A 25,210-nucleotide genomic window follows, 5' to 3' on the forward strand; every position below is an offset into this window, starting at 1 on the left:
GGCGTTACCGGGCTGCATTTCAAAATAAAATAAACATACTGATTGAAATCTGGGTGGTGATGGAATGACGGCAACTAATAAACTGCTGTGAGGAACACAGCAGGTCAAGCGGCATTAGTGGAAACAGGAAATATCTATTTCAGGGGAAAAAACCTGCATAATGCAGAATAGCAGAAAGGGAAGAATTAGTGGAGGCAGTGGGAGGAGATGGATTAGTGGAGGATGGACGGGTCCAGCCAGATAGGGGAGGGAAAAGAGGAGTTAGATAGGACTCGAACAGTAGTAAGGAAGGCAAATACAATATTAGCACTCATTTCGAGAAGACTAAAATATAAAAGCAAAAATGTAATGTTGAGACTTTATAAGATATTGGCCAGACTGTAGTTATGGGCCCCTTATTTAAGAAAGGACGTACTGGCATTGAACAAGGTCCAGTGGAGGTTTATGAAAATATTCCTGGGAATGAAAGGGTTAATGTATAAGGAAAATTTAATGAGCCTGTCCTCACTGGAGTTTAGAAGAATGGGGGGGGGGGGAAAGAGAGAAAAGAGATCTCATTGAAACCTATCAAATATTGAAAAGCCTAGATAGAGGGCCACTGAAAGGATGTTTCCTGTAGTGGGAGAACCTAGGACCAGAGGGCACACAGAAAAATGTCCTACTGAAACAGAGATGAGGAAGAATTACTTTAGCCAGAGGGTGCTGAATCTATGGAATTCATTGCAACAGGTGGCCATGGAGGCCAAGTCATTGGATATATTTAAAGCAAAGGTTAGAAAGGGCATCAAAGGTTATGGGGAGAAGGCAGAAAAATGGGGCTGAGGGGAAAATAAATCAAAGCAACACACACAACATGCAGGAGGAACTCAGGTCAGGTAGCATCTCTGGAAAGGAATAAACAGTCAAGGTTTTGGGCCAAGACTCTTCTTCAGGACTGGAAAGGAAGGGGGAAGATGCCAGAATAAAAAGGTGGGGAGGGGGAAGGTAGACGAGCTAGCAGGTGATACGGGAAGGTAAAGGGCTGGAGAAGGAGGAATCTGATCGGAGAGGAGAGTGGACCATGGGAAAAAGGGCAGAATGAGGGGCACCAGGGAGAGGTGATAGAAAGGTGAGAAGAGGTAAGAGGCCACAGTGGGAACTACAAGAGGGAAGGGGAAAGCAAAAAAAAAAAAAATCACTAACGAGAAATCAATATTCATGCCATCAGGTTGGAGGCTACCTAGATACAAAAGAGACCCCAGCAGATTCAGTAGAAGGACTGTTGGGGGCCCTGAATGGAGGTGAGGGAGCAGATGAACGAGGTGTAGCATTTCTGTCGATTGGTTCAAGAGCCTGATGGTTGAGAGGTAATAACGGTTCCTGATCCTGGTGGTGAGTGTCTTGAGGCTCCTGTACTTTCTTCCTGATGGCAGCAGCGGGAAGACAGCATGTCCTAGATGGTGGGGTGTCCCTGACGTTGGACACTCATGTAGATGTGCTCAAGTAGGGAGGGCTTTATCTGTGATGGACTGAGCAGTATCCACTACTTTTTGTAGGATTTTCTGTTCAAAGGCATTGGTGATTCCATACCAGGCCATGATGCAATATACTCTCCACCACATATCAATAAAAGTTTGTCAAAGTTTCAGATGTCATGTCAAATCTTCGCAAACTTAAGGAGCTAGAGATGCCGCCGTGCTTTCTTCATAATTGCTCCTGCGCGCTGAGCCCAGGACGGTCCCTGAGATGGTAACACTGAGGAGTTAAAGATGCTGACCCTCTCCACCGCTGATTCCCCGCCGAAGACTGGCTCATGGACCTCCGGTCTCCTCCTGCTGAAGTTAGGAATCAGCTCCTTGGTCTTGCTGACACTGACGATGTCCCCTCCAACCAGTGTGTGCAAAAATCCTGCGCTGTGCAATTTTATTTACCCAGTGACAACAACACGTGGGCACTGAATGATTTCTCCAATAAAAGCAGCACAAATAAGCCAGTTTTAAAACCTGCAGGCAAATTATTGCAAACTCCACGCTGTCAACACCAGCCGCATCCGGAACCAGAAAAGGAAATGTGATTGTGTACAATCATGAAATGTACTTAACATGCCAGCAAGGTAGAGGGTGACAACCTTTTGTGCGCAGCTTAAATTCCTTTGTGTGCTAGTAGCAAAAGATGTGAATGTGCACACCTTGGAGGGAATATTGGTTGTAGCATCACTCAGCCAGATTTTCAATCTCCCTCCTATATACTGATTTGTCACCACCTTTGATTTGGCCAACGTCGACCGTTTACTCTTTTCCATAGATGCTGCCTGACCTGCTGAGCTCCTCCAGCATTTTGTGTGTGTAATAGTGGCTTGTTACTCCGTGGCAGACATTTCACTCAGTTAGCACAGTGAAATGTCTGCCATGGAGCATCTTCATAGCAAAGATGATTCCCAAGGGTTCCTTCTCAATTTGTCCGTAGTTCCCTTCTGCTGTGGTCAGTGACCTGGCTGCACGTATGACAACTCCCACTGCACGGCTGGACGCATCCATCGCAATGATTATCGTCACCTCTGGGTTGAAATGAGTCAAGAGAACGCCAGATGACAGCATATACTTCACACCTCTTGGCATTGCAGGGGACTGAGTGGCTCCCTCAGTTGGTGCATTGCTTAATAAATGCTGAATAATGATCGTAAAGTGCTGACATCTGATGGTGACCTTAGAGAGCTTTGTAAAATCATGATGGACAGTCATTGGAAAATAAAAGACCTTTTACCCAGGGTAAAATCGTCTAAGACATAAGGGCATACTTTTAAGATGGGTGGGGGGCAGTGGAATATAAAGAGGACCGGGGGCATCTTTTCCCTCAACAGAGGGTGGTGGGTAAATAGAACAAGCTGCCAGAGGAAGTGAAGGAGGCAGAAACAATTACAGTGTTTTGCGAGACATTGGCACATGGCTAGGAAAAGTTTAGAGAGATACAGGCCAAATGGGGTGAAAAGGAACTGACTCATGGAGACAAGTGAGCTGGTATGGACTAGTTGGGCTGAAGGGCCTGTTTCTGTGCCGGACAAATAACTCTGAGATTGGTGCTCACTTACCATTGTCAGCACCTGGTAGATGTAAGGGTACATGAGACCCTTCCTGTGCCTGTGGTCTGCCACGCGCAGGACCTCGGGGGCGACAAGAGGCAGCGGTGGGGTGGTGATGTCCATGTGGTTCCTGGTTTGCATGGAGAGCAGCGACGGTATGTGGGCTGTGGGGTTCGGCGGGGCAGTGCCTGAGTCCCGGGATAGAGTGTGCTCGCTTCCAGTCTTGGCATCGGGGTGCCCCTGCGGTCAGAGAAACAGATCACACAATCAAGAGAGAGTGGTGGTGATGGGGGTGGGGGGGCATCGTTTGAGCTTGTGCAGAATCTTTCAAAAGAGCTCTTTACCCAATCCCACTCTTTCTCGCATAGCCCTCCAATTTTGTTCTGAAAATTCCCATTGAACACATCCAGGAGGGAGCCGTCTCTCCTCTGGGTTCTTGAGCCAGCTGCAATCAATGTGACAGTCATCCAAGACTCCAGCTTCACCCACCCCTGTGCCTCATGACCCTTCCTTCCAATCACAGACTCACAGCTCAGGATTGCCGACCAATCAACCCCCCCCCCCACCCCCACAACACAATCAGGCACCAAGGACAGTGTACACGGATGGGGATGCCTCCCTCCACCGACTGTCACACCGAGTGAGAGGGGGGGGCTATGTTACCTCAGGGATGTTTTTCTCGGGGCTCTGGCTTGCACCCGGAGCTGGGCCGGCACCTTCCCAGTTGCCTTTGTGCTGAGAGGACTGGCCGACGAGGTGGCTGGAAGCAAAGAGAGAAATCCGCCTGTCAAGCCTTTGCAAAGTTGAGCGCGGCCTCACCCAACGCGCAGCCCACCACCGGCGAGATCAGGGGGGGCTTGACCAGAGTTACACCTGTCTCCTGACCTGCAATTCCTTCGCCAAGTGCAGTCAACTCTACAATTATCCAAGCAGAGGACGTGCCATCCTTGCTGTTGCGTTTCTGAGCGAGTTCCTCTCCTTGGGGGAGTGCTCAGCTTCACCCGCCCCACCTCCAAATGTAGCAGGTGGTCTTTCAACTCAACAGGTTCACACGGTTGAATTTTAAAAAAGGGTTTACTCTGATTAACTTCACTTCCTCACTCTCTACTGCCTTGGGAGCTAAAGCAGACCAAGTGCTCATGTAGGTATTTCAAAGAAAAAACAAACACGAGATGCTGGAAATCTGAGCTACACACCCACTGCCCTGTGAGTAACGAATGGCATGCTGAATACTCAGACAGGGATTCGAGACATGCCGTAAACCTTCAACACCCACATAAAATGCTGGAAGAGCTCAGCAGGTCAGGCAGAATCTATGGAGATGAATACAGAGACGACGTTTCAGGCAGAGAGCCTTCACTGGGACTGGAAAGGAAGGGTGGGCAGAAGCCAGAATAAGGTGGTGGGGTGTCGAAGAGGAGTACAAGATGGCAGTTGACAGGTGAGAGGTGAGGGAGAAAGGAGGGATGGATGAACTAGGAAGCTGGGAGGTGATAGGTGGAAGAAGAAAGGGCTGAAGGAGGAATGAGATAGAAGAGAGTGGAGCATGGGAGAAAGGGGAGGAGGAGGGGAACTAGAAGCAGGTGAGGAAAAGGGAAGGGGTGAGAGGGGAGCCAGAATGAGGAATGGAAATAGAGAAGGGAAGCTGGGGGATGAAATTACTAGAAGCTGGAGAAGTCAGATAAGCAATGGGGGAAAAATTTCTAAAAAGAAATAACATGACAAGTTTTACAGTTACCACCTCAATTTCTGCACCCAAAGGTTTGGAGTCATATACTCAACTTCACCGGGCAGCAAGGAAGCAATAGCGGAGTTCCACAAGGGGGATATGGATGGGTTCAGTGAATGGGCAATGCCATGGAGGACAACAGTGAACTCTGCTGAAGAGGTGGTAAGAATCCTCTGCAAATGATATCGAATTGTAGTGAAGCACCTTGACCTGAAACGTCCACTGTTTACTCATCTCCAATAATGCTGCCTAACCTGCTGAGATCCTCCAGCATTTTGTGTATGTCTCTCTGAAAAGTCCAGTTTGTAGCATTCAGCATCAGTGGATCCATCCAGGGCAGGGGCAGCAAAATAGTAGGTTAAACATTGAAGTGGGTTGTTTTATTAAACACTAGGCTAATCACTGAGCCTTACAGCGCCAGCCACTCAGGTTCATCATGACCTCCGGTGTCGTCTGTGTGGAGTTTTCACATTCGCCCTGTGACCACAAGGCCTTACCCCCTGGGTACTTCCTGTATCTCAAAGACGTGCAGGTCAGTAGGTTAGCTGCTGCAAATTGCCTCTGGTGGAGCTGGGGGCAAGAGTTGGGGGAGGGGTTGGGAGAAGGAATAAGCTTCATGTACAAAGTCTGTGCATTCTATGTGACCACGGGGCTTCCCCAGGTGCTCCAGTTTCCTTCCACACGAGGATGTCGTACTGCTCCGTGATTTAACAGGCCATTGTAAATATAAGAGTTCCTTGTATAGGTAGGAGGCAAGAGGTCAGGGGAGAGTTAACATGGCTGGGTGAAATTAGTGTGGTAAATGGATTGATGAAACTGCTCAATGAACCAATGGAGATGATAAAAAACTAGAATAGCCATCCAAATAAACAAATAAAATTTCTAATGAACACATGTATTATTTTAAGATGTTGAGAAACTTAGAACAGTATGGCACAGACTCTCCAACCTTTGTCTGTGCTGAATATGATGCTAAATTAAACTAAACCTCTTCTGTCTGCTGGTGATTCATGCCCTTCCTTACTCATGTCTTAAATGCCACTATTGTATCTGTTTCCAGCAGCACCCAAGGCTGCCCATTCCAGGCACCCACCACTGTGTAAAATCACAGCTCACGTAGACCAGCATAGTATAGGTCCTTCAACAATGATGTTATACTGACCCACTTCATGATCAATCTAACCCTTCCTACTCACATAGCCCATAACCCTCCATTTTTCTTTCATCCATGTACTTATCTAAAGAGTCCCTTAAATATCTCTTTATATCAGCCTCCAACACCATCCCTGGCAGTGCATTCCAGACACTAAACACTTCGTGTGTAAAAAAAAATCCACCTCTGACATCTCCCCTAAAATCTTCCTCCATTCACCATAAATACCTGGCATAGAACAGTACAGCCACTTCATCCCATAATGCTGTGATCTTTTAACCTACTTTAAGATCAATCTAACTATTCTCTCCAACATATCCTCTGTGTGCTTAAGAGTCTCTGAAATCAACCTAACGTATCTGCTTCTATCGCCAATACTAGCAGTGCATTCCACCCAAGGGTAAAGAACTTTACCCTTGACATCCCTTCTCCAATCACTTTAAAATTATGCCCTCTCGTATTAGCCATTTCCACCCTGGGAAGAAGTCCTCATTATCTTATAGTACATCTCTATCATCACCTCTCAGTCTCCTTCACGCAAAAGAGAAAAAGCCTTGGCTCGCTCAACCTTTGCTCATAAGACAAGCTCTCTAATCCAGGTAGCATCCTGGTAAATCTCCTCTACACCCTCTCCAAAGCTTTCATTGTTTCTATAATGAGGCAAACAGAACTGAACACAATTCTCCAAGTGTGGTCTAACTAGGTTCTCAACACTTTTTTTTATGCCATGGACGAATATGATTAAGCAAGAGTTGGGAATTCCTGCACTAGGGTTTTATAGAGCCGCAACATTACCATGAACTCAGTCCCCTAACAACTGAAGGCCAACACACAATATGCCTTCTTAACTTATGTACATCAACTTTGATGGAACTATGAACGTGGACACCATCTGTTCCTCTACACTGCTAAGAATTCTGCCATTAACCCTGTATTTTGCCTTCATGTTCAGCCTTCCAAAGTGATTCGCTTCACACTTTTCTGCACTAACATCTCTCTGCCACTTCTCAGCCCAGCTCTACGTCCAATTTATATTCCACTGTAACCTACAACAATCTCCTTCATACCTTTCCCCTGTCACTTTAAAGTCAGGGTTTTCCAACATTTTTATGCCATGGAGCCTTTCTGTTAACCAAGGGGGGTCCGTGGATCCAAGGTCGGAACCTCGACTCTAAATGCATTTCCTCTAGTATTTAACATTTCCACCCTGGAGGGAGATTTACACGTCTTGTAATTTTATAGACGAGGAGGGTGTCATCCTGACCATTCCTTGTGCTCCAGTTTCCTCCCACATTCCAAAGACGTACTGGCTCATAGGCTAATTGGTCACGAGTGTAATTGGGTGTCTTGGGCTCGTTGGACCTGTTAACGTGCTGTATCTCTAAAAGACTCACTTGGCTGTGTTGCTTCCGCTCTGTTCGTCCACGTCAGAGGAAGACGAGGGCGATGAGTTGTGCAGAGGCGATGCTGATTCTTTGGCCTGCGCGTGGTTGGAGATTCTGGCAGCCGGCGGAGGTGCCGGCCCGGGCCAATCGGCCAGCTGCTTGCATGGGCGCTGGAACTCATGCTTGGCCAGGCCAGGGTCGAAGTGTGGACCGTGGACTAGCTGGCCCTGGGACGTGGGGAAGGTGATACCTGGTGCCGGCGGGAAGGGCTGGTACGGCAGCTTCTGCATCATGGGTGGTGGCGGAAACTAAGAGGAGAGGAAAAAAAGGGAAGAAAAATGGTGTGGTGGTGAGCAGGACTATCGAGAGACCTGGCATCCGTGCTCAGGCCTGATTACACCAAGATCATCTGTGGAACCAGCCTGACGAACAATAATCATAGAGCACTACCGCATGGAAACAGGCTCATGTGCCGACCTGGTTTTGCCTAATCCCACCTGCACACATACCAGAGCCCTGTGTACCCATCCCAACCATGCACTTATACAAATTTCTCTTAAATATTCACATCAAACCCACATCCACCACTTACACTGGCAGCTCGTTCCACACTCACACCACCCTGAGTGAAGATCCCCTTCATTGTCCCCAAAATATTTTACCTTTCACCCTATACTTACGACGTCTAGTTCTAGTCTCACTCAACCCGAGGGGGAAAATCCTGCAAGTATTTCCCCATCTATACCTTCTATAATTTTGTACACCTGCCGTCATTCTCACGTACTCCAAGGAATAAAGTCTTAATCTATTCAATCTTTCCTTATATACACCCCCATCATTCTCCCCCAACTCCACTAGCTCACAAACCCCTCCCTTATATCCCAAGAAATCTTCTCTAGCAACGACTGCCCTGTTGCCTGCAATCTCTTCCCACCTTCCCAACCGCGCAAACACTCCCCCACCCCCCCACTACCCGTCACCTACCAGCGGCTTGGGCTGCGCGATTGCTTGCATATGCGCATTTGCGTAGGGGGGCATCCCAAACTGGCTGGGCCCAAAACCTGGAACGGGAAGCAACAGGGGGGTTAACACCGAGCTCCCACCTACTTTGGTTGCCAGGCTAGAGACACGGCACTGGATGCAAACTACTGACTGGCTGTGGGCAGTGAGCCCCTGCTGTCTGCTGAGAGGCAGAAGGGGAGCACTGAACGCCTGCCCTCTGGCAGGGATACAGGGGATACAGCGCCTTGGTCCATGCTTGAATGCCTTGAAGAGGATACAGGGGAGATTTACCAGGGTTTGTAAACATGTCTTACGAGGGAAGGTTAAGCAAGCTAGGTAGAGCTTTTCTCTTTGGAGCAAAGGAGATTAGAGGTAACTCGATAGAGGTGTATGAGCTGGAAAGGGGTATAGAGTCCCTTATTCCCCAGAGCAGTAAAGGCCAATACCAGAGAACACCTGTTTAAGGTGAGTGGAGAAACATTTATGGGAGATGTCAGAGGTAGGGTTATTCTTTTTTTGAACATAAGTTTTAAGACAGAGTCATGAGGCCAGGGGGCTGTCACAGAGTCGGGTGGGAGACATGGGAGCAGAGCCCAAAGGAGAGGCTGCAGAGTGCAAGGGGCAGGGGGAGGTGGAAGATGGGCACAGAGTCAAAGAGGGGATGACGCAGAGCTAAAGAAGGGAGACTGAGTTAAAGAGCAGGAAGCTCTTTTACCACACAGAGAGTTGGTGGGGTGTATAGATTGAGGTGTTAGAGGAAGGGAAAATTACAATGTTTAAGACACTTGCCCAGGTACACAGACAGGAAAGCTGTAGAGGGATTTGGGCCAAATGCAGGCGAACAGGACAAGCTTAGGTGGATACAATAATTGGCACAGCCAACTTAAGCTGAATGGCCTGTGTCTGTGCTGTTTAACTACCATCTCCTTGAAGTGGAGAACTGGAATCCTAGGATGCAGAGCTGGTCAAGCTTAACTAGCGAGACACAATTAATTTAAGGCAGTTATGATTCTGAGAGGGTCTGACAGGATTGATGACAGGAGTCCATTTGTCCCAGGGCTAGAGTGCAGAATTAAGCAGCATTCTCATCGGACACAAGTGCTGCCGTACCCAACTTACAAGGGCAAGCTCTTCACACCCAGTTGCCCCTGGAGGGATTCCAATCTATAAAATCAAAGGACATGGTGAAGTCACAGCGGATCAGGAAGCATCTACAGAGAAACTGGCTGGTGATCTTTCTGACATCCCAGACCTGAAACTTTAACCCTGTTTGTATCACTGCAGATGCTGTCCAACCTACTGAGTGTTTCCAGCACTGAAAGGGTGTGGGGAATGGCTTTGAAGATTAGGTGTTACAGTACTACTGAACAGTGCAGCAGCTGAGATGGGGGTTTTCTGCCCGATTAATGTTTACATTCAAGTTCCAAGTTGCAAGAACGGGCCAAAGAGCCTGCCTCTGTGCTGTAGTGCTCTAAATGAGACTCAGAAACTGCGGACAGACTGTCCCACCCTCCCAAAACGATGCGCCCGTCTTGCCACTCTGAAGAAAGGGCCCCGACTCAAAAGCTCAAATGATTTCTCTTTCTATAGATTCTGCCAATGGTCTACAGGTTCAGTTCTCGTACAGACCAAACATCAGAATGGGGAAGAAATGTGATCCAAGTGACTTTGATCATGGGATGATTGTTGGTGCCAGACGGAGTGGTTTGAGTCTCTGAGAAACTGCTAATCTACTGAGATCTTCACACAAGTCTCTAGAGTTTACAGAGAATGGTGTGAAAAACAAAAAAACATCCAGTGAAAACGCCTCATTAGTGACAGAACTCAGGGGTCAGAGACGACATCAGATGCACGGCAACTCTGGCAGGGTTTGCAAGACATTACTTCCTACAAAGCGAAACCCAATAGCATGAATGGCAGCGATGCTTCACTACCGGATGAACTCAACACCTTCCATGCCCACCTTGAAAGGGAGAACACAACTACAGCTGCGAAGATCCCTGCTGCATCTGATAGCCCTGTGATCTCTGTCTCAGAGGCCGATGTTAGACTGTCTTTAAAGAGAGTGAACCCTCACAAGGCAGAAGGTCCAGATGGAGTACCTGGTAAGGCTCTGAAAACTTCTGCCAACCAACTAGCAGGAGTATTCAAGAACATTTTTAACCTCTACGGGCAGAAGTTCCCACTTGCTTCAAAAAGGCAACAATTATAACAGTGCCTATGAAGAATAATGTGAGCTGCCTTAATGACTATCGCCCAGTAGTGCTCACATCGACAGTGATGAAATGCTTTGAGAGGTTGGTCATGACTAGACTGAACTCCTGCCTCAGCGAGGACCTAGACCCACTGCAATTTGCCTATCGCCACAATAGGTCAACGGCAGACACAATCTCAGTGGCCTCCACATGGCTTTAGATCACCTGGACAACACAAACACTTATGTCAGGATGCTGTTCATAGACTATAGCTCAGCATTTAATACCATCATTCCCACAATCCTGATAGAGAAGCTGTAGAACCTGGGCCTCTGTACCTTTCTCTGCAATGGGATCCTCGACTTTCTAACTGGAAGACCACAATCTGTGCAGATTGGTGATAACATATCCTCCTCGCTGTTGATCAACCGAGGGGTGTGTGCTTAGCCCACTGCTCTACTCTCTATATACCAATGAGTGTGGCTAGGCATAGCTCAAACACCATCTATAAATTTGCTGACAATACAACCATTGTTGGTAGAATCTCAAGTGATGACGAGAGGGCGTACAGGAGTGAGATATGCCAACTAGTGGAGTGGTGCCATAGCAACAAACTAGCACTCAATGTCAGTAAGACGAAAGAGCTGATTGTGGACTTCAGGAAGGGTAAGACGAAGGGACACATACCAATCATCATAGAGGGATCAGAAGTGGAGAGAGTGGGCTGTTTCAACTTCCTATGTGTTGAGATCTGAGGATCTAACCTGGTCCCAACATATCGATGTAATTATAAAGAAGGCAAGACAGCAGCTATACTTCATTAGGAGTTTGAAGCGATTTGGCATGTCAACAAATACACTCAAAAACTTCTATCGTTGTATTGTGGAGAGCATTCAGACAGAATGCATCAGTCTGGTATGGGGGAGCTACTGCACCGGACCGAAAGAAGCTGCAGAGGACTGTAAATATAGTCGGCTCCACGTTGGGCACTAGCCTACAAAATACCCAAGACATCTTCAGGGAGCGGTGTTTCAGAAAAGCAGCATCCATTATTAAGGACCTCCAGCACCCAGGACATGCCCTTTTCTCACTGTTAATGTCAGGGAGGAGGTACAGAAGCCTGACAGCACACACTCAGCGATTCAGGAACAGCTTCTTCCCCTCGGCCATCCAATTCCTAAATGGACATTGAACCCTTGGATACTACTTCATTTTTAAAAATATACACTATTTCTGTTTTTGCACGTTTTTAAATCTATTCAGTATACGTATACTGTAATTGGTTTATTTATTTATTTTTCTCTCTTCTATATTATGCATTGTATTGAACTGCTGCTGCTAAGCTAACAAATTTCACATCACATGCCGGTGATAATAAAAATGATTCTGATGACGGCCAGATTGTTTCAAGCAGACAGAGACGGTAACGCAAATAACCACATTACAACAGTGGTGTGTAAAATGGCATCTCTGAACGCACATGTTCAACCTTGAAGTGGATGGGCTACAGCAGAAGACCACAAACATACACTCAGTGGCCACTTTATTAGGTACAGGTGTATAATAAAGCGGACACAGTGTGCTTTTGTTAAAAACTAACTCAGTACCATTCCCTCTTTCTTGAGGGCAGTTCTGGGAGAGCAATGATCACCAGCCGTGCCAGATGTTTCACCAGAAAACCGGAGAACAGCAGGTGTCGCACTTGCCAGGCTGCCGCAATTCCCAGGTGGATGCTTACCGAGGAATGGAGAGGGTCCAAGAGGAAGCGGCCTTGGCTTGCTTGCAGTAGCGTAATACTCCACAGCCCGCTTGAATCGCTCTATTTTGTCTTCTGTCCTGGACTGGATTTGGAAAAAGTAAACGTTATAAAGCTTGCAAGATGAATGTGCTGAGGGGGCAGTGATAGGACTGACTACTAACACCTGATAGTGCAAAGCAGGGGTCCTGACTGGGGACTAGTCTCCCTCATGGCTAGGACACTTGCCCCACACAGCAATGTCCAAGTACGCTGCCACCTGTGCACCAGGAAGGTATAAGAGCCTCAGCACTCAACACCAGGGTTCAGGAACAGTTATTATCCCTCAACCATCAGGCTCTTCAACCAAAGGACTCACTTTCAAGGACTCTTCAGGTCATGTTTGATATTTATTATTTAATATTATTGTTTCTTCTTCTGTATTTGTATAGTTCATTGTCTTCTGCACTCTGGTTGAATGCCTAATTGGGCAGTCTTTCATTGATTGCCACAGTTATTATTCTATAGATTTGTTAAGTATACCCAAAAGAAAATGAACCTCAGGGTTGTATATGGCAACATATATGTACTTTGACAATAAAATTTACTTTGAACCACACAATTTCGGTGAAGTGGGTTCGATCCTGACCCCCCAGCGCTGACTATGTTCTCCCCAGGACTGTTCAGTACTCCCCCCGCCCCCCCCTCCCCCCGGTGCTCATCCGATCTCCCTGTCCCAAAGGGTCTGAGGGTTAGTCAGCCACTCCCATGGTGAGTATATGGAGCAACTGGGAAAAGAGGGGACAACTTACAATGTTTAAAAAATGTTTGGACAAGTGCATTGATAGGAAGGGGTTCCCAACCTGTTATATGCCATGGGGCCTGACCATTAAGCAAGGGGTCCATGAACCCCCATGTTGGGAACCCCTGGGTTAGAGGGTCAAATGCAGCCTCAGTTAGATAACTTGGTTGATATGGACGAGTTGCACTGAATGAGCTGCCCCAAGCATGTGCAGGCTAGGTGGAGAATCGGAGGGGTGACATAGCTGGGAAATTTCAAGGGAAAGATTAGGATGGGAATAGGATTACACAGGCTCAAAGGACTGAATGGCCTCTTTATACGAGAGGTGGTCGGCCTCCAGGAGAATGAAGGGTGATCTCTTATAAAATAGTGAGGGGTATGGGTAAGGGGGATGATCACAGTCTTTTCCCCAGGGCTAGGGATGGGGAGTGTCGTGTCCAAAATATAGGGGAATACATATCAGATAAGAGATTTAAGAGACCTGAAAGGTTACTTCTTTATACAGCAGGTAGTGAATACTTGGAATGAGCTGTCCGAAGCAGTCGAGGAAGGTAAAATAGAACATAGGACCTGTAATGAGCTGTACTGTCCTTTGGCCCATGAGGACCTTCTTAACCTACCCCATAATTAATCTAACTCCTCCTTTCTACAAAGCCATAACCCTCCATTTTTCTTTCATCTAAGAGTCTCTTAAATGCCCCTAATTATCTAACCTCTACCGCTACCCCTGGTAGGGTTAGGGTTCCACACACCCACCACTCAAGAGAAAAAAAAACACCTACCACTGACAATCTCCACTATTCTTTTATTCTTTCCCCAATCACCTTATGCCCTCTCGTATTAGCCATTGCCATCCTGGGGAAACAGACCGTTGAGTCTGCTCCATGATTCCATTACAGCTGAATTATTATCCCTCTCAACTTCACTCTCCTGCCTTCTTCCCATATCTTCCGACATCCTGACTAAACAAGAACCTATCAACCTCTGCTTTAAATATACCCCATGACTTGGCCTCCACAGCCATCTTTAGCAACAAATTTCAGATTCACCACCCTCTGGCTAAAGAAATCCCTTCTCATCTCTGTCCTAAATGGACGTCCCTCTATCCTGAGGCTGTACCCTCTGGTCCTAGATTCCTCCACCATAGGAAACATTCTCTCCACATCCACTCTTATCTATGCTTTTACAATATTTGATAGCTTTCAATGAGACCCCACCCCCACCCATTCTTCTAAATTCCAACAAGTCCAGGCCCAGAACCATCAAATATTCCTCATACCATCAGACCATAAGATATAGGAGCAGAAGTAGACCATTCGGCCCATCGAGTCTGCCCTGCCATTCAATCACGGGCTAACCCAATTCTTCCAGTCATCCTCACTCCCCTGCTTTCACTCCATACCCTTTGATGCCCTGGCTAATCGAGAACCCATCCATTTTTGCCTTAAATACACACAATGACTTGGCCTCCACAGCTGCTTGTGGCAAGAAATTCCAAAGATTTACCACCCTCCGACTAAAGTAATTTCTCCGCATCTCTGTTCTAAATGGATGTCCTTCAATCCTGAAGTCATGCCCTTTTGTCCTAGACTGCCCTACCATGGGAAATAAGTTTGCCATATCTAATATGGCCTTTTAACATTCGGAATGTTTCTATGAGATTCCCACCCCCCCCCCATTCTCCTGAACTCCAGGGAATACAGCCCAAGAGCTGCCAGATGTTCCTCATACAGTAACCCTTTCATTCCTGGGATCATTCTCATGAATCTTCACTGAACCCTCTCCAATGTCAGTATATCCTTTCTAAAATAAAGGACACAATACTCCAAGTGCAGTCTCACGAGTATCTTATAGAGCCTCAACATCACATCCCTGCTCTTATATTCTATACCTCTAGAAATGAATGCCAACATTGCATTCGCCATCTTCACAACCGACTCATCCTGGAGATTAACCTTTAGGGTACCTTGCACAAGGACTCCCAAGTCCCTTTGGATTTCCGAATTTTGAATTCTCTCCCCATCTAAATAATAGTCTGCCCATTTATTTTTTCCACCAAAGTGCATGACCATACACTTTCTAACATTGTATTTCATTTGCCACTTCTTTGCCCATTCCCCTAAACTATCTAAGTCTCTCTGCTTCCTCAACATTACCCACTCCTCCACCTACCTTTGTATCATTGGCAAATTGAGCCACAAATTCATTAATACAGAGGTCCAAACCATCGACGTACATCGTAAAAAGCAGCAGTCCCAACACAGGCCCCTGTGGAACTCAACTCCTAACCAGCAGCCAACCAGAATAGGATTCCTTTATTCCCACTCTGTTTTCTGCTGACCAGCCAATGCTCCACCCATGCTACTAAATTCCCTGTAATTCCATGGGCTCTCATCCTGCTAAGCAGCTTCAGGTGCGGCATCTTGTCAAAGGCCTTCTGAAAATCCAAGTATGCCATGTCTACTGCATCTTATTTGTCTATCCTGCTTGTAATTTCCTCAATTGCAATAGGTTTGTCAGGCAGGATTTTCCTTTCACCAAATCATGCAGGATCCGGCCTATCTTGTCATATGCTTCCAGGTACTCCATAATCTCATCCCCAACAATCGATTCTAACAACTTCCCAACCACTGATGTCAGGCTAACAGGTCTATAGTTTCCTTTCTGCTGCCTCCCACCCTTCTTAAATAGCGGAGTAACATTTGCAATTTTCCAGTCATCCAGTACAATGCCAGAATTTATCGATTCTTGAAAGATCATTACTATTGCCTCTGCAATCCTTCTAGCTACTTCCTTCAGAACCCAAGGGTGCATTCCATCAGGTCCAGGGGATTTATCCACCCTCAGACCATTAAGCTTCCTGAGCACCTCCTCAGTCGTAATTTTCTTTCTTTTTTTTAAATTTTATTTTTATTTGGATAAGGAGTTCACAATTATCATGTACTTTTTTCACACATATAACCTTTTCCATTTTTTTATATGTATAAAACTACAATTATTTATACATTCTTAAGTACACATTGAGATGATATAAAAGGAAAATAAACATTTAAATAGAAAATTATGTACTGTGGTAAATCTAACCTATTAGGCTAAGTAATGAAATTAGTTGTTAAGAAAAATGGTAATAATAGTTTCCATACAACCCTTCTGGACCATTTCCACTGGTCCAAAATGTTGCATACAAGCCTAAATACCAACCATTGTAGGTGTTTATATCCCAATTTGTTCGTGCTTGTTCGTGCCCGCAGACATAATTATCCAATCCCTATGTACTTATTTACTTAATTTTTTCTTTTTTTTTTATCCCTTTCCCAAATCTTTCCCTTTACTTGTGTTAATTCTCTACTTTCCAAAAAAAAACAAACATTTAGACTAGGGGTGCTTACGTTAGCAATATTACTGTGTTGATGAGAAGAGCAGTATAAATCATTAGGAGAGTCATCTAAAGTCTGCTCGCATTAGGGTTATATATTCAATCCATTTATTCCAGATTTGATAAAATTTTTCTTTTTGAATTCTCAGGGAGTAAGTCAACTTTTCCATTTTAAATACTTCCAAGATAATTTCGTGCCAATCTTCTAATGCAGGTGGTATTGGATTTAGCCACTTTCTAGTGATTGATTTCTTACTTGCCGCTAAGAGGGCCTGCAGCAACTTTATATCTTCCTTCTGTTCAAGAAACAATACATGCCCCAAATAGAGCGTCTCAAAGTTCAGAGGTATCTGGGACCTAAGTACCTTAACTAATGTTCTATGAATACCTTCGCAAAATAGACTTAATTTAGGGCAATCCCAGAAAATATGAAAATGATTTGCCTCCTTGGAGCCGCACCTTCTCCAACACATCACATTTGTATCTTTATATTTTTCCTGATATGGGGTCTTGGAGTATCTTATAATGTTTTTCCAACAATGTTCTCTCCAAGTCAAAGAATTAGTCGAGGACCATTGAAAGCTGCAGATTTCCCCCCAAGCCTCCTCTGAAAGTACCAACTCCGCTTCTTTCTCCCACTTCTCTTTAATATACAGTGTATTTACATTTTTAGCATGGGAGAGTGCATTATATAGGCGAGAAACTGATTTACTAGGCATTGAACTGCAAGCCGAATTCAGAATCTTGAAAAATTCTAATTCTACTGTTGATAGGTCTGTATATCTACAACTCTGGTTAACATAGTTTCGTATTTGAAGGTACCTAAAAAAGTCATTATGTTCTAGGCCATGTTTGTCCTGCAGGATTTGGAAACTTTGTAATACTCTTTTATCTATAAATGAGAGGTAGGTTGTAAGACCTTTCTTTATCCATAGCTCAAATCTTTTATCTCCTCTGTTGGGAAGGAATTCGGTATCATATGCACACCATCTAAAGAGTTTTAGCATGTTATTAATTCCACATGAATTAACCACCTTCTGCCATACTTTTAATGTAAGATTTATCCAAGCATTATTAAATTTTTCCAACTGGGCCATCAATCCTTTGTCAGCTATTGAGGCCTGAAGAGGAAAATTGTCAACTAATCCAAATTCTATTTCCTTCCATCTAGCCTTATATTCCCTATTACACCAATATAACAGAGGGGTTATCTGTGAGGCATAAAAATAATTTCTCAGGCAAGGAAGAACCATACCTCCTCTTTCCTTCCCTAACTGTAAGGTGTTATATCGAATTCTAGGTTTCCTTCCTTGCCAAATGAAGCGGGAAATCCATTTGTCCCATTCCCTGAATTGATAATCATCCATCTCCACTGGTAAAGTACAGAAAAGATATAATAACCGAGGAAGAATATTCATTTTTATAGTATTTATCCTTGAATTTAAACTTAAAAAGGGGATAAGATTCCATCTATGCATATCTGCTTTTATCTCTGAGATTAATGGCCCATAATTTACCTGTGACAGTGTTGAAAGATCCTTCGGCAGGGTTATTCCTAAATATTTTAATGATTTAGCTTCCCACTTAAGATCGTATGTATCCTGCAATTTTTTGGATGGTGTATAATTTAGGGACATAACCTGCGTTTTCTTTACATTTATTTTATAACCTGATATTTTCCCAAAGTCATCCAACAGTGTAAACAATCCTATAAATGATTTTTCTGGTTCACTCAGATAGACCAAAACATCATCTGCGAATAACACCACTTTCTGTTCAATCCCTGCCACGTTGATACCTTTTACGATTTCGCTCTGTCTTATTAGTTGGGCAAGTGGTTCAATATATAGCGCAAAAAGGAGAGGAGAAATTGGGCATCCCTGTCTAGTGCCTCTCTCTAAAATGAAGGAGTCAGAGAGGTCCCCATTTATCTTAATTCAGGCTGTAGGGCTGTCATATAGAGTCTGAATTACTTTAATAAACCTTTCTTGAAAGCCGAATCTTCCTAACACTCTGTATAGGAATGCCCAACTAACCGAATCAAAAGCTTTCTCAGCGTCCAATCCTACTACCATTGTCTCTGTCTCGTTCTTATTAACCTGTTCTAATATGTGCAGAGTTCTCCTTATGTTGTCTTGTGTTTGTCTTTGTTGAATAAATCCAGTCTGGTCTAAATGGATTAGGCCAGGTAAAAGCTTTTCCAATCTGCGCGCTAATATAGATGTAAATAGTTTGTAATCTAAATTAAGAATACTAATTGGCCGATAATTGCCACATTCTAGTTTATCTTTACCCTCTTTAGGAATAACTGAAATAATCGCTTCTCTCCAGGAAGGTGGAGTTTCTCCTCTCTGCAAGATCCAATTAAAGGTGTTAAGTAGTATTGGGGCTAACTCTGTCTTCAGGGACTTGTACCACTCTGAGGTAAACCCATCAGAACCCGGGGACTTTCCAGCCTTTAACCTAGAGATGGCCACATTCAGTTCTTTGACAGTTACTGGTTCTAATAAACTTTCATTTTGTAAATCTGTAAGTTTAGGTAGATCTAAAAAATTCAATACACTGTCTATATAGGGCTCATTGGGGGCCCGGGGTTGGGAGTACAGCTCTCGATAATATGTTTCAAAACTCTCTTGAATTTTCCCTATTGTACTCTCCACAAGCTTTGTCTTTGGATTCTTTATTTTATGAATTGTATTGTCTGCTTGTTGTTTTCATAATTTATATGCTAATAATCTAGCTGATTTACCTCCTACTTCATAATTCTTTTGTCTCAGGTAAAGAAAATTTCTTTGAGTTTCCAACGTATAAATATCATCAATTTCACTTTGCAATTTCCTGTTTTCGATTTGAATTACTTTTGTTGCTATCTACAACTTGAAGTTGTTTTAATTTTCCTTGAAGGTCGCTAATTTTTGTGCATTGATTTTTTTCATGTGAGTAGTAATGGAAATAATTTTCCCTCTCAGTACAGCTTTCAATGTATCCCATAAAATCACTGGTGATGTTTCTCCCGTGTCATTAAGGTCTAGATATTCTTTGATTTCTCCCCTTAATCTCTCCATTACTTTCGGGTTATTGAGTATATGTGAGTTTAGCCTCCATAGTGTTTTCCTCATTTTCCTTTCCAGGATTAGAGACATAGAGACTGGGCTATGATCTGACAGATCAATTGTTGCAATATTACAGTTTTTTATCCTGAGTCTATCTGTATTAAAGATAAAGAAATAGTCTATCCTTGAATAGGCTGAATGAGGGAAAGAGTAATATGTATAATCTTTACTAGTAGGGTGTAATTCCCTCCAGACATCTATAATTCCCAACTCCTCCATCAATGAATTCACTTTCCGAGTCAGAGGTTTATTCTGAGTAACTATTCTTGAAGAATCTAATATAGGATTTAATCTAATATTAAAATCCCCTCCACAAATTACTACCCCTCGAGAACTGACCATTAGGTCAAAAATGTGTCTATAAAATGACCATTCACTACCTGGAGGAGCATAAACATTCAGCAATGTTATTTCTGTACCTTCTATTCTTCCTGTGATTTTTACAAACCGTCCTTCTTTGTCTCTAGTCTCTGAAATATGTTCATAATTAAGAGTACTTGATATTAAAGTAGCTACCCCTCTTTTGTGACTCAATTTATATGATGAATAAAATACATGCTTAAAGCCCATTCTTTTTAATTTTCCATGTTCAGATTGGCTCATATGTGTTTCCTGGAGGAAAGCTATTTGTGCCCTCTCTTTTTTCAATTTGGACATAATCTTATTTCTTTTAATTGGATTCAAAACCCCATTAACATTATAGGAAATTATTTTTACCAATTCAGTTTGCATTTTTCTCTAGTAGAAAAAAAGCACTCTCCTTTTCTAACCAAACAGTAAGCAATCCCTTCTCAACAGTAAACCAAGACATATAACCACACCCTAGACATTTCTGAACGTGTAACATTTGAAAATTTTTCCCGACTTCCCACAGTGAGGCCTGAGCACCGACCCGCCTCAGTTCAGAGGGATAACCTCTATCTTCACCCTGTGTTAGAGGGCCCTCAGCAGTTTGAATAATCATAGAGAATTTTCTCCTATTTATAGAAACATAGAAACATAGAAAATAGGTGCAGGAGTAGGCCATTCGGCCCTTCGAGCCTGCACCGCCATTTATTATGATCATGGCTGATCATCCAACTCAGAACCCAGCCTTCCCTCCATACCCCGTGACCCCTGTAGCCACAAGGGCCATATCTAACTTCCTTTTAAACATAGCTAATGAACTGGCCTCAACAGTTTGCTGTGGCAGATTCCGCCTAGTTTATTTTCAGTTACCAGTTTTCATTTTACTTTTAAGTCCGATTTACTCTTTTCAGTCATTTCTCTTAATTAGTCTGTATTCTCTGTACATTCGCGTCTGAATATTTGCAGCTTTTCCTTGTAGTTTGACACTCTGGTTCGAGTGGAGCGTCCTCGCCCCACTAACTGCCACGACTTCTGCCGAATCCTCTCCAGTAGCAACTCCGGTTGGGTGATAACTTTAATAGGTAGTCCCCGGTCCGCCAGGTCCAACGTTGCCTCCTCCACCGTAGCGTAAGTTTTTGTCCCTTCGTCGTAAAAGACTCTCAGCCGAGCTGGATACAGGGTCTGGAATCTGATGTTGTTTTCCTTCAGGACTCTCCGTGTTTCCGTATATTCCTTCCGTCTGGCAAGAATCCCCGGTGCATGTCGTGGTCTAAACTGATTTTGCAGTTGTTCCACATGAAACCTTTCTTTTGCCATGCTCTTTTAAGCACCTCTTCCTTCGTTCTGTAACTGAGAAATCTGATCAGAATCGATCTGGGCTGGGCGCCTGCCGGAGGCTGTGGTGCCAACGTGCGGTGAGCCCTTTCTACCTGTAGGTCTTTTGCGGCCGGTATATCAAGGTTCTCTCTAAGCAGCTTCTCCACGAAGGGAATCATCAATCCGGGTTTACCTTCGGTTCCTTCAGGAACTCCGTAGATCCTCACATTTTCCCTTCTCGAGCGGCCGCCTTGATCTATTAGTTTCCACTGGAGCTGGTCTTGTAGCTTCAGCATTTCTGCTATCACTTCCTCGGCGTTTTGTAGCTTCTCTTCAATCCCAACAATCCTCGCTTCGGCTTCATCTATCCGCGAGTTAGTTTTTACTATTTCTCCTTTAATATCTTCCAGCTGTTTGCTGTTATCTTGTTGGAACTCGCGAATCTCTCCGAGAATCAAAGACAGAGTCACCGATTCCCCCTCATTATCTCCGTCTTGGCTTGCCGTGGGGGAGCTAGGCCCGTCGCCTTGCTGCATCTCTTTATGTTTATCAGCCTTTGAAGCGGACTTTTTATTCTTGTTCTTAGACATCCTTGCCCCTTTTATTAATATAGTTATGCAATATTAAGTATTTGTCTAAATTCGATTTTGGGGCAGTTTACCTTCTTTTTTGTCGAGAGACCTTTTCCTTACGCTGCCATTCCCTTGATGACCCGGAAGTCTCAGTCGTAATTTTCACTGCACAAACTTCACTTCCCTGACACTCTTGAATGTCCAGGATACTGCAGATGTCTTCCACTGTGAAGACTGATGCAAAGTATGCATTCATTCCCTCTACCACCTCTGCATCTCTCATTAGAATATCTCCAGCGTCATTAGTCGCCAGCTTCCTCTCATACATTCACCCTTTCATTCTCAGGATTATTCCCATGAACCCTGTCCAATGCCAGCACATCATTTCTTAAGTAAGGGGCCCAAAATTGCTCACAAAACTCCACGTGGTATCTGGCCAATAGCTTATAAAGCTTCATGATTACATCCTTGCTTTTACATTCTTAGTCCTCTCAAAATGAATGCTAATATTCGTACATACACCATGTTTGAGCCAATATCAGTTCAATGTACACCCCTGGACATTTTTAAATTGCATCTCACCCTATGTTTCTAAGCCATCACCAGTAACTCAGTCATTCCCACCTCTAGTAAGGTTAAGATGCTTAAAGGTTACCTCAACAGAAGCCATTTCAATTTAAATCACAAGTGGCGCATCCCTAGTTAACCTTGGGTGCCTGAGGGGAGTTTGCTTGTTGTTGCTATGAGAATGAGGGTTTCACACAGGTCCTTCGGCCAGCGAGGCTGTGCCAACCTACATTGAACCAATGACTCCTAATTAATCTAATCCCTTTTGCCTGTGCATCGACCATACCCCTCCCCTTCTCTGCATACTCATGTGCTCTGTAAATGTCCTTGTGGTATCCGCCTCTACCACCACCCCTGAGCAGTGCAGTCCAGGCTACCAAACCCTGTTACCCCACACATCTCCTTTATACTCCCACTCAACACCCACCCGCCCCCACCCCGGCACTTTAAATACAGTTGTAAGAAAAAGTTCGTGGAACTTTCACAATTCATTGTTTTTCTGCATCATAATAATAATAGGCAAACACAATCTACCTAAGCTAATAAGGCATCGTTAGTCTTGCGAGACCATGGATTCTGTGCCTGGAAAGTCTTCACTCTCCAGGGCGCAGGCCTGGGCAAGGTGGTATGGAAGACAGGCAGTTGCCCATGCTGTAAGTCTCCCCTCTCCACGACACCGATGTTAAGGTAAGGGCACTAGGACCCATACAGCTTGGCACCAGTGTCGTCGCAGAGCAATGTGTGGTTAAGTGCCTTGCTCAAGGACACAACACATTCCCTCGGCTGGGGCTCGAACTCACGACCTTCAGGTCGCTAGTCCAATGCCTTAACCACTTGGCCACGTGCCCACACCTAAGCTAATAACATACAAACAATTGTACTATTACTTGTCAATACTGAGTACGCCATTAAAACATCACAGCCTAGCTTCAAAACATAATCGTGGGCGGAAGGAGCTGTACTGCTCTATGTTAGGGCATAAGAAAGACTATTTGGCTCATTCAGCTGCTCCACCATTGCATCGTGGCTGATTTATTATCCCTCTTGACCCCATTCTCCTGCCTTCTCCCCGGAACCTGACTGATCAAAAGTTACTCTAAATTAAATAAATAATCAAGAACGTATCTACCTTGATTCAAGTACAAGACAGTTTGATCCTGGGGAAATAAAATAACTGGTTGTCTATGCGATCTGTGCCTCACCTATTTTAGTAACTTTGTTTAAAACTCTCCTCAGCCTCTGCTGCTCTAGAGAAAGCGTCCAGCTTATCTGACCTCTCCTCACAACACCCGGACCCCCTCAGCCCCCACAACTATAGCAGCAGCAACCGTCTCTCCCCAGTCTCTGCCACTCGAGTGTCAAGCTTGTCTAACCTCGCAAAGCAACCGTGCTCCAAAGTAGGCAGAATCTTGGTAAACACATTCACCCTATAATCAGGTGACCCGAAATAAACAGAGTATTCTTAGTCTAACCAAAGTTCCATAAAGCTGGAACACAATTCAAGCCCTGTCCCTTGAATTGAAGGGCCTCAACTACTGAAGGTGAACTGCAGTATGTCTTCTTTACCACCTTAACGATTCATGCAGCCACCAGTAGCCCAGATCCTACCATTAGCTGTGTACCTTCCACTGATCACCCAATGTGCAGCACCTCACAATTGTTCGGATTAAACTCCATCTCCAGTTCTATACTCATCCCCACAACTGATCTATATTAGTTCTATCCTGCTGTAACCTTTTCTATAACCTAACAGGACTCACTTTCAAGGACTGGACAGCTCATGTTCTCAAAGCTGTTTATTAAGTTTTTTCTATTTGCAGTTTGTCTTCTGCACGTTGGTTGTCTGGGTTTGTTTCCGGTAGTTTCCGGTGACATACACACACATTGAAAATAAACTTACTCTGAGATTTCCTTTGGCATACAACACCACCAATCTTTGCAAATTTACTCACCCACCCTGCCACATTTTCATTCACATCATTTCTATATCATTCTGTATCACTGTATATCATTTCTATATGGTTATATGGTAGGTTAACTGCCCACTGAAAACTTCCTGCAGGAGCTGCTAGAGAGTTGATGAGAACATGCAGTGAATAATAAAGGTGATTTATGTAGGACCAAGAACGATGGGCGGTTGATGACTAGCACTGCAAACCAACAGAGAGAGAGCAGCTTTCTGCCCTGTTCTAAGTCCGGGCGTTGCGCTGTTACTAACCCGAGAGTGTTTGAAGACATCCTTGGCCACAGCATCGAGATCGCGGACATCAGGGACGCTGCTGACGTAGAGCGCGACGGCTTTGATTACCACGTCACAGGGTGGCAGGACCAGCTGGTGGGCTCGGACCTGCACACAGTGGGGAAGATAAAACACAATCAAGTTGAACAAATTGTTTCTCCTCCGGCACATGAAAAAGACTACGTAGCAGGCAGAGTCTGTATTGCACAAGTTTTATTTGGGAACCGGCCCTTGCTCACCAGAATGAGTTGGGCCGCATGGGAACACAGTGATCAGCGTGACTCTATTATGGCTCGGGGCAGAGTTCAGATTTCAATTCCGGTGTCCTCTGAGAGTTTGTCCAGTTTCCTCCCACAGTCCAAACACGTACTGGTTAGTAACCTAATTAGTCATTGTCAAGTAGTCTGTGATTAGTGAGGGTTAAATAAGTGGGTTGCTGTGGCCCATTAGAACCAGAAGGCCCTATTCTGGGTATATTGCTAAATAAATAAAATGATATCTTGGTGCTAGATCCATCCCTATCAATACTGTACTGCAAGGAACAAGCTGCACCACTTAGCAAAGCAGCTATTTAACCCTAGCCTAATCATAGGATGATTCACAATAAGCCATTAACCTA

At 44.5% G+C, this 25,210-nt stretch overlaps 1 protein-coding gene across 2 annotated transcripts in view; it reads right to left on the reverse strand.

Moving 5' to 3' along the window:
* fam120c (family with sequence similarity 120 member C) overlaps nt 1-25,210 on the reverse strand; it is a 68,209-nt gene that overhangs the window by 15,834 nt on the left and 27,165 nt on the right. For both annotated transcript variants that reach the window (XM_063035285.1, XM_063035284.1), the window contains exons 4-9: nt 24,571-24,699; nt 12,261-12,363; nt 8,310-8,386; nt 7,335-7,633; nt 3,722-3,818; nt 3,068-3,298 (exon numbers count right to left, since the gene is read on the reverse strand). In XM_063035285.1, the coding sequence (XP_062891355.1) occupies nt 3,068-3,298; nt 3,722-3,818; nt 7,335-7,633; nt 8,310-8,386; nt 12,261-12,363; nt 24,571-24,699 (936 nt within the window). The remainder of the gene's footprint in view (nt 1-3,067; nt 3,299-3,721; nt 3,819-7,334; nt 7,634-8,309; nt 8,387-12,260; nt 12,364-24,570; nt 24,700-25,210) is intronic.

Source organism: Mobula hypostoma, chromosome 28 (genome assembly GCF_963921235.1).
Source record: "Mobula hypostoma chromosome 28, sMobHyp1.1, whole genome shotgun sequence".
NCBI classification, from domain to species: Eukaryota; Metazoa; Chordata; class Chondrichthyes; order Myliobatiformes; family Myliobatidae; genus Mobula; species Mobula hypostoma.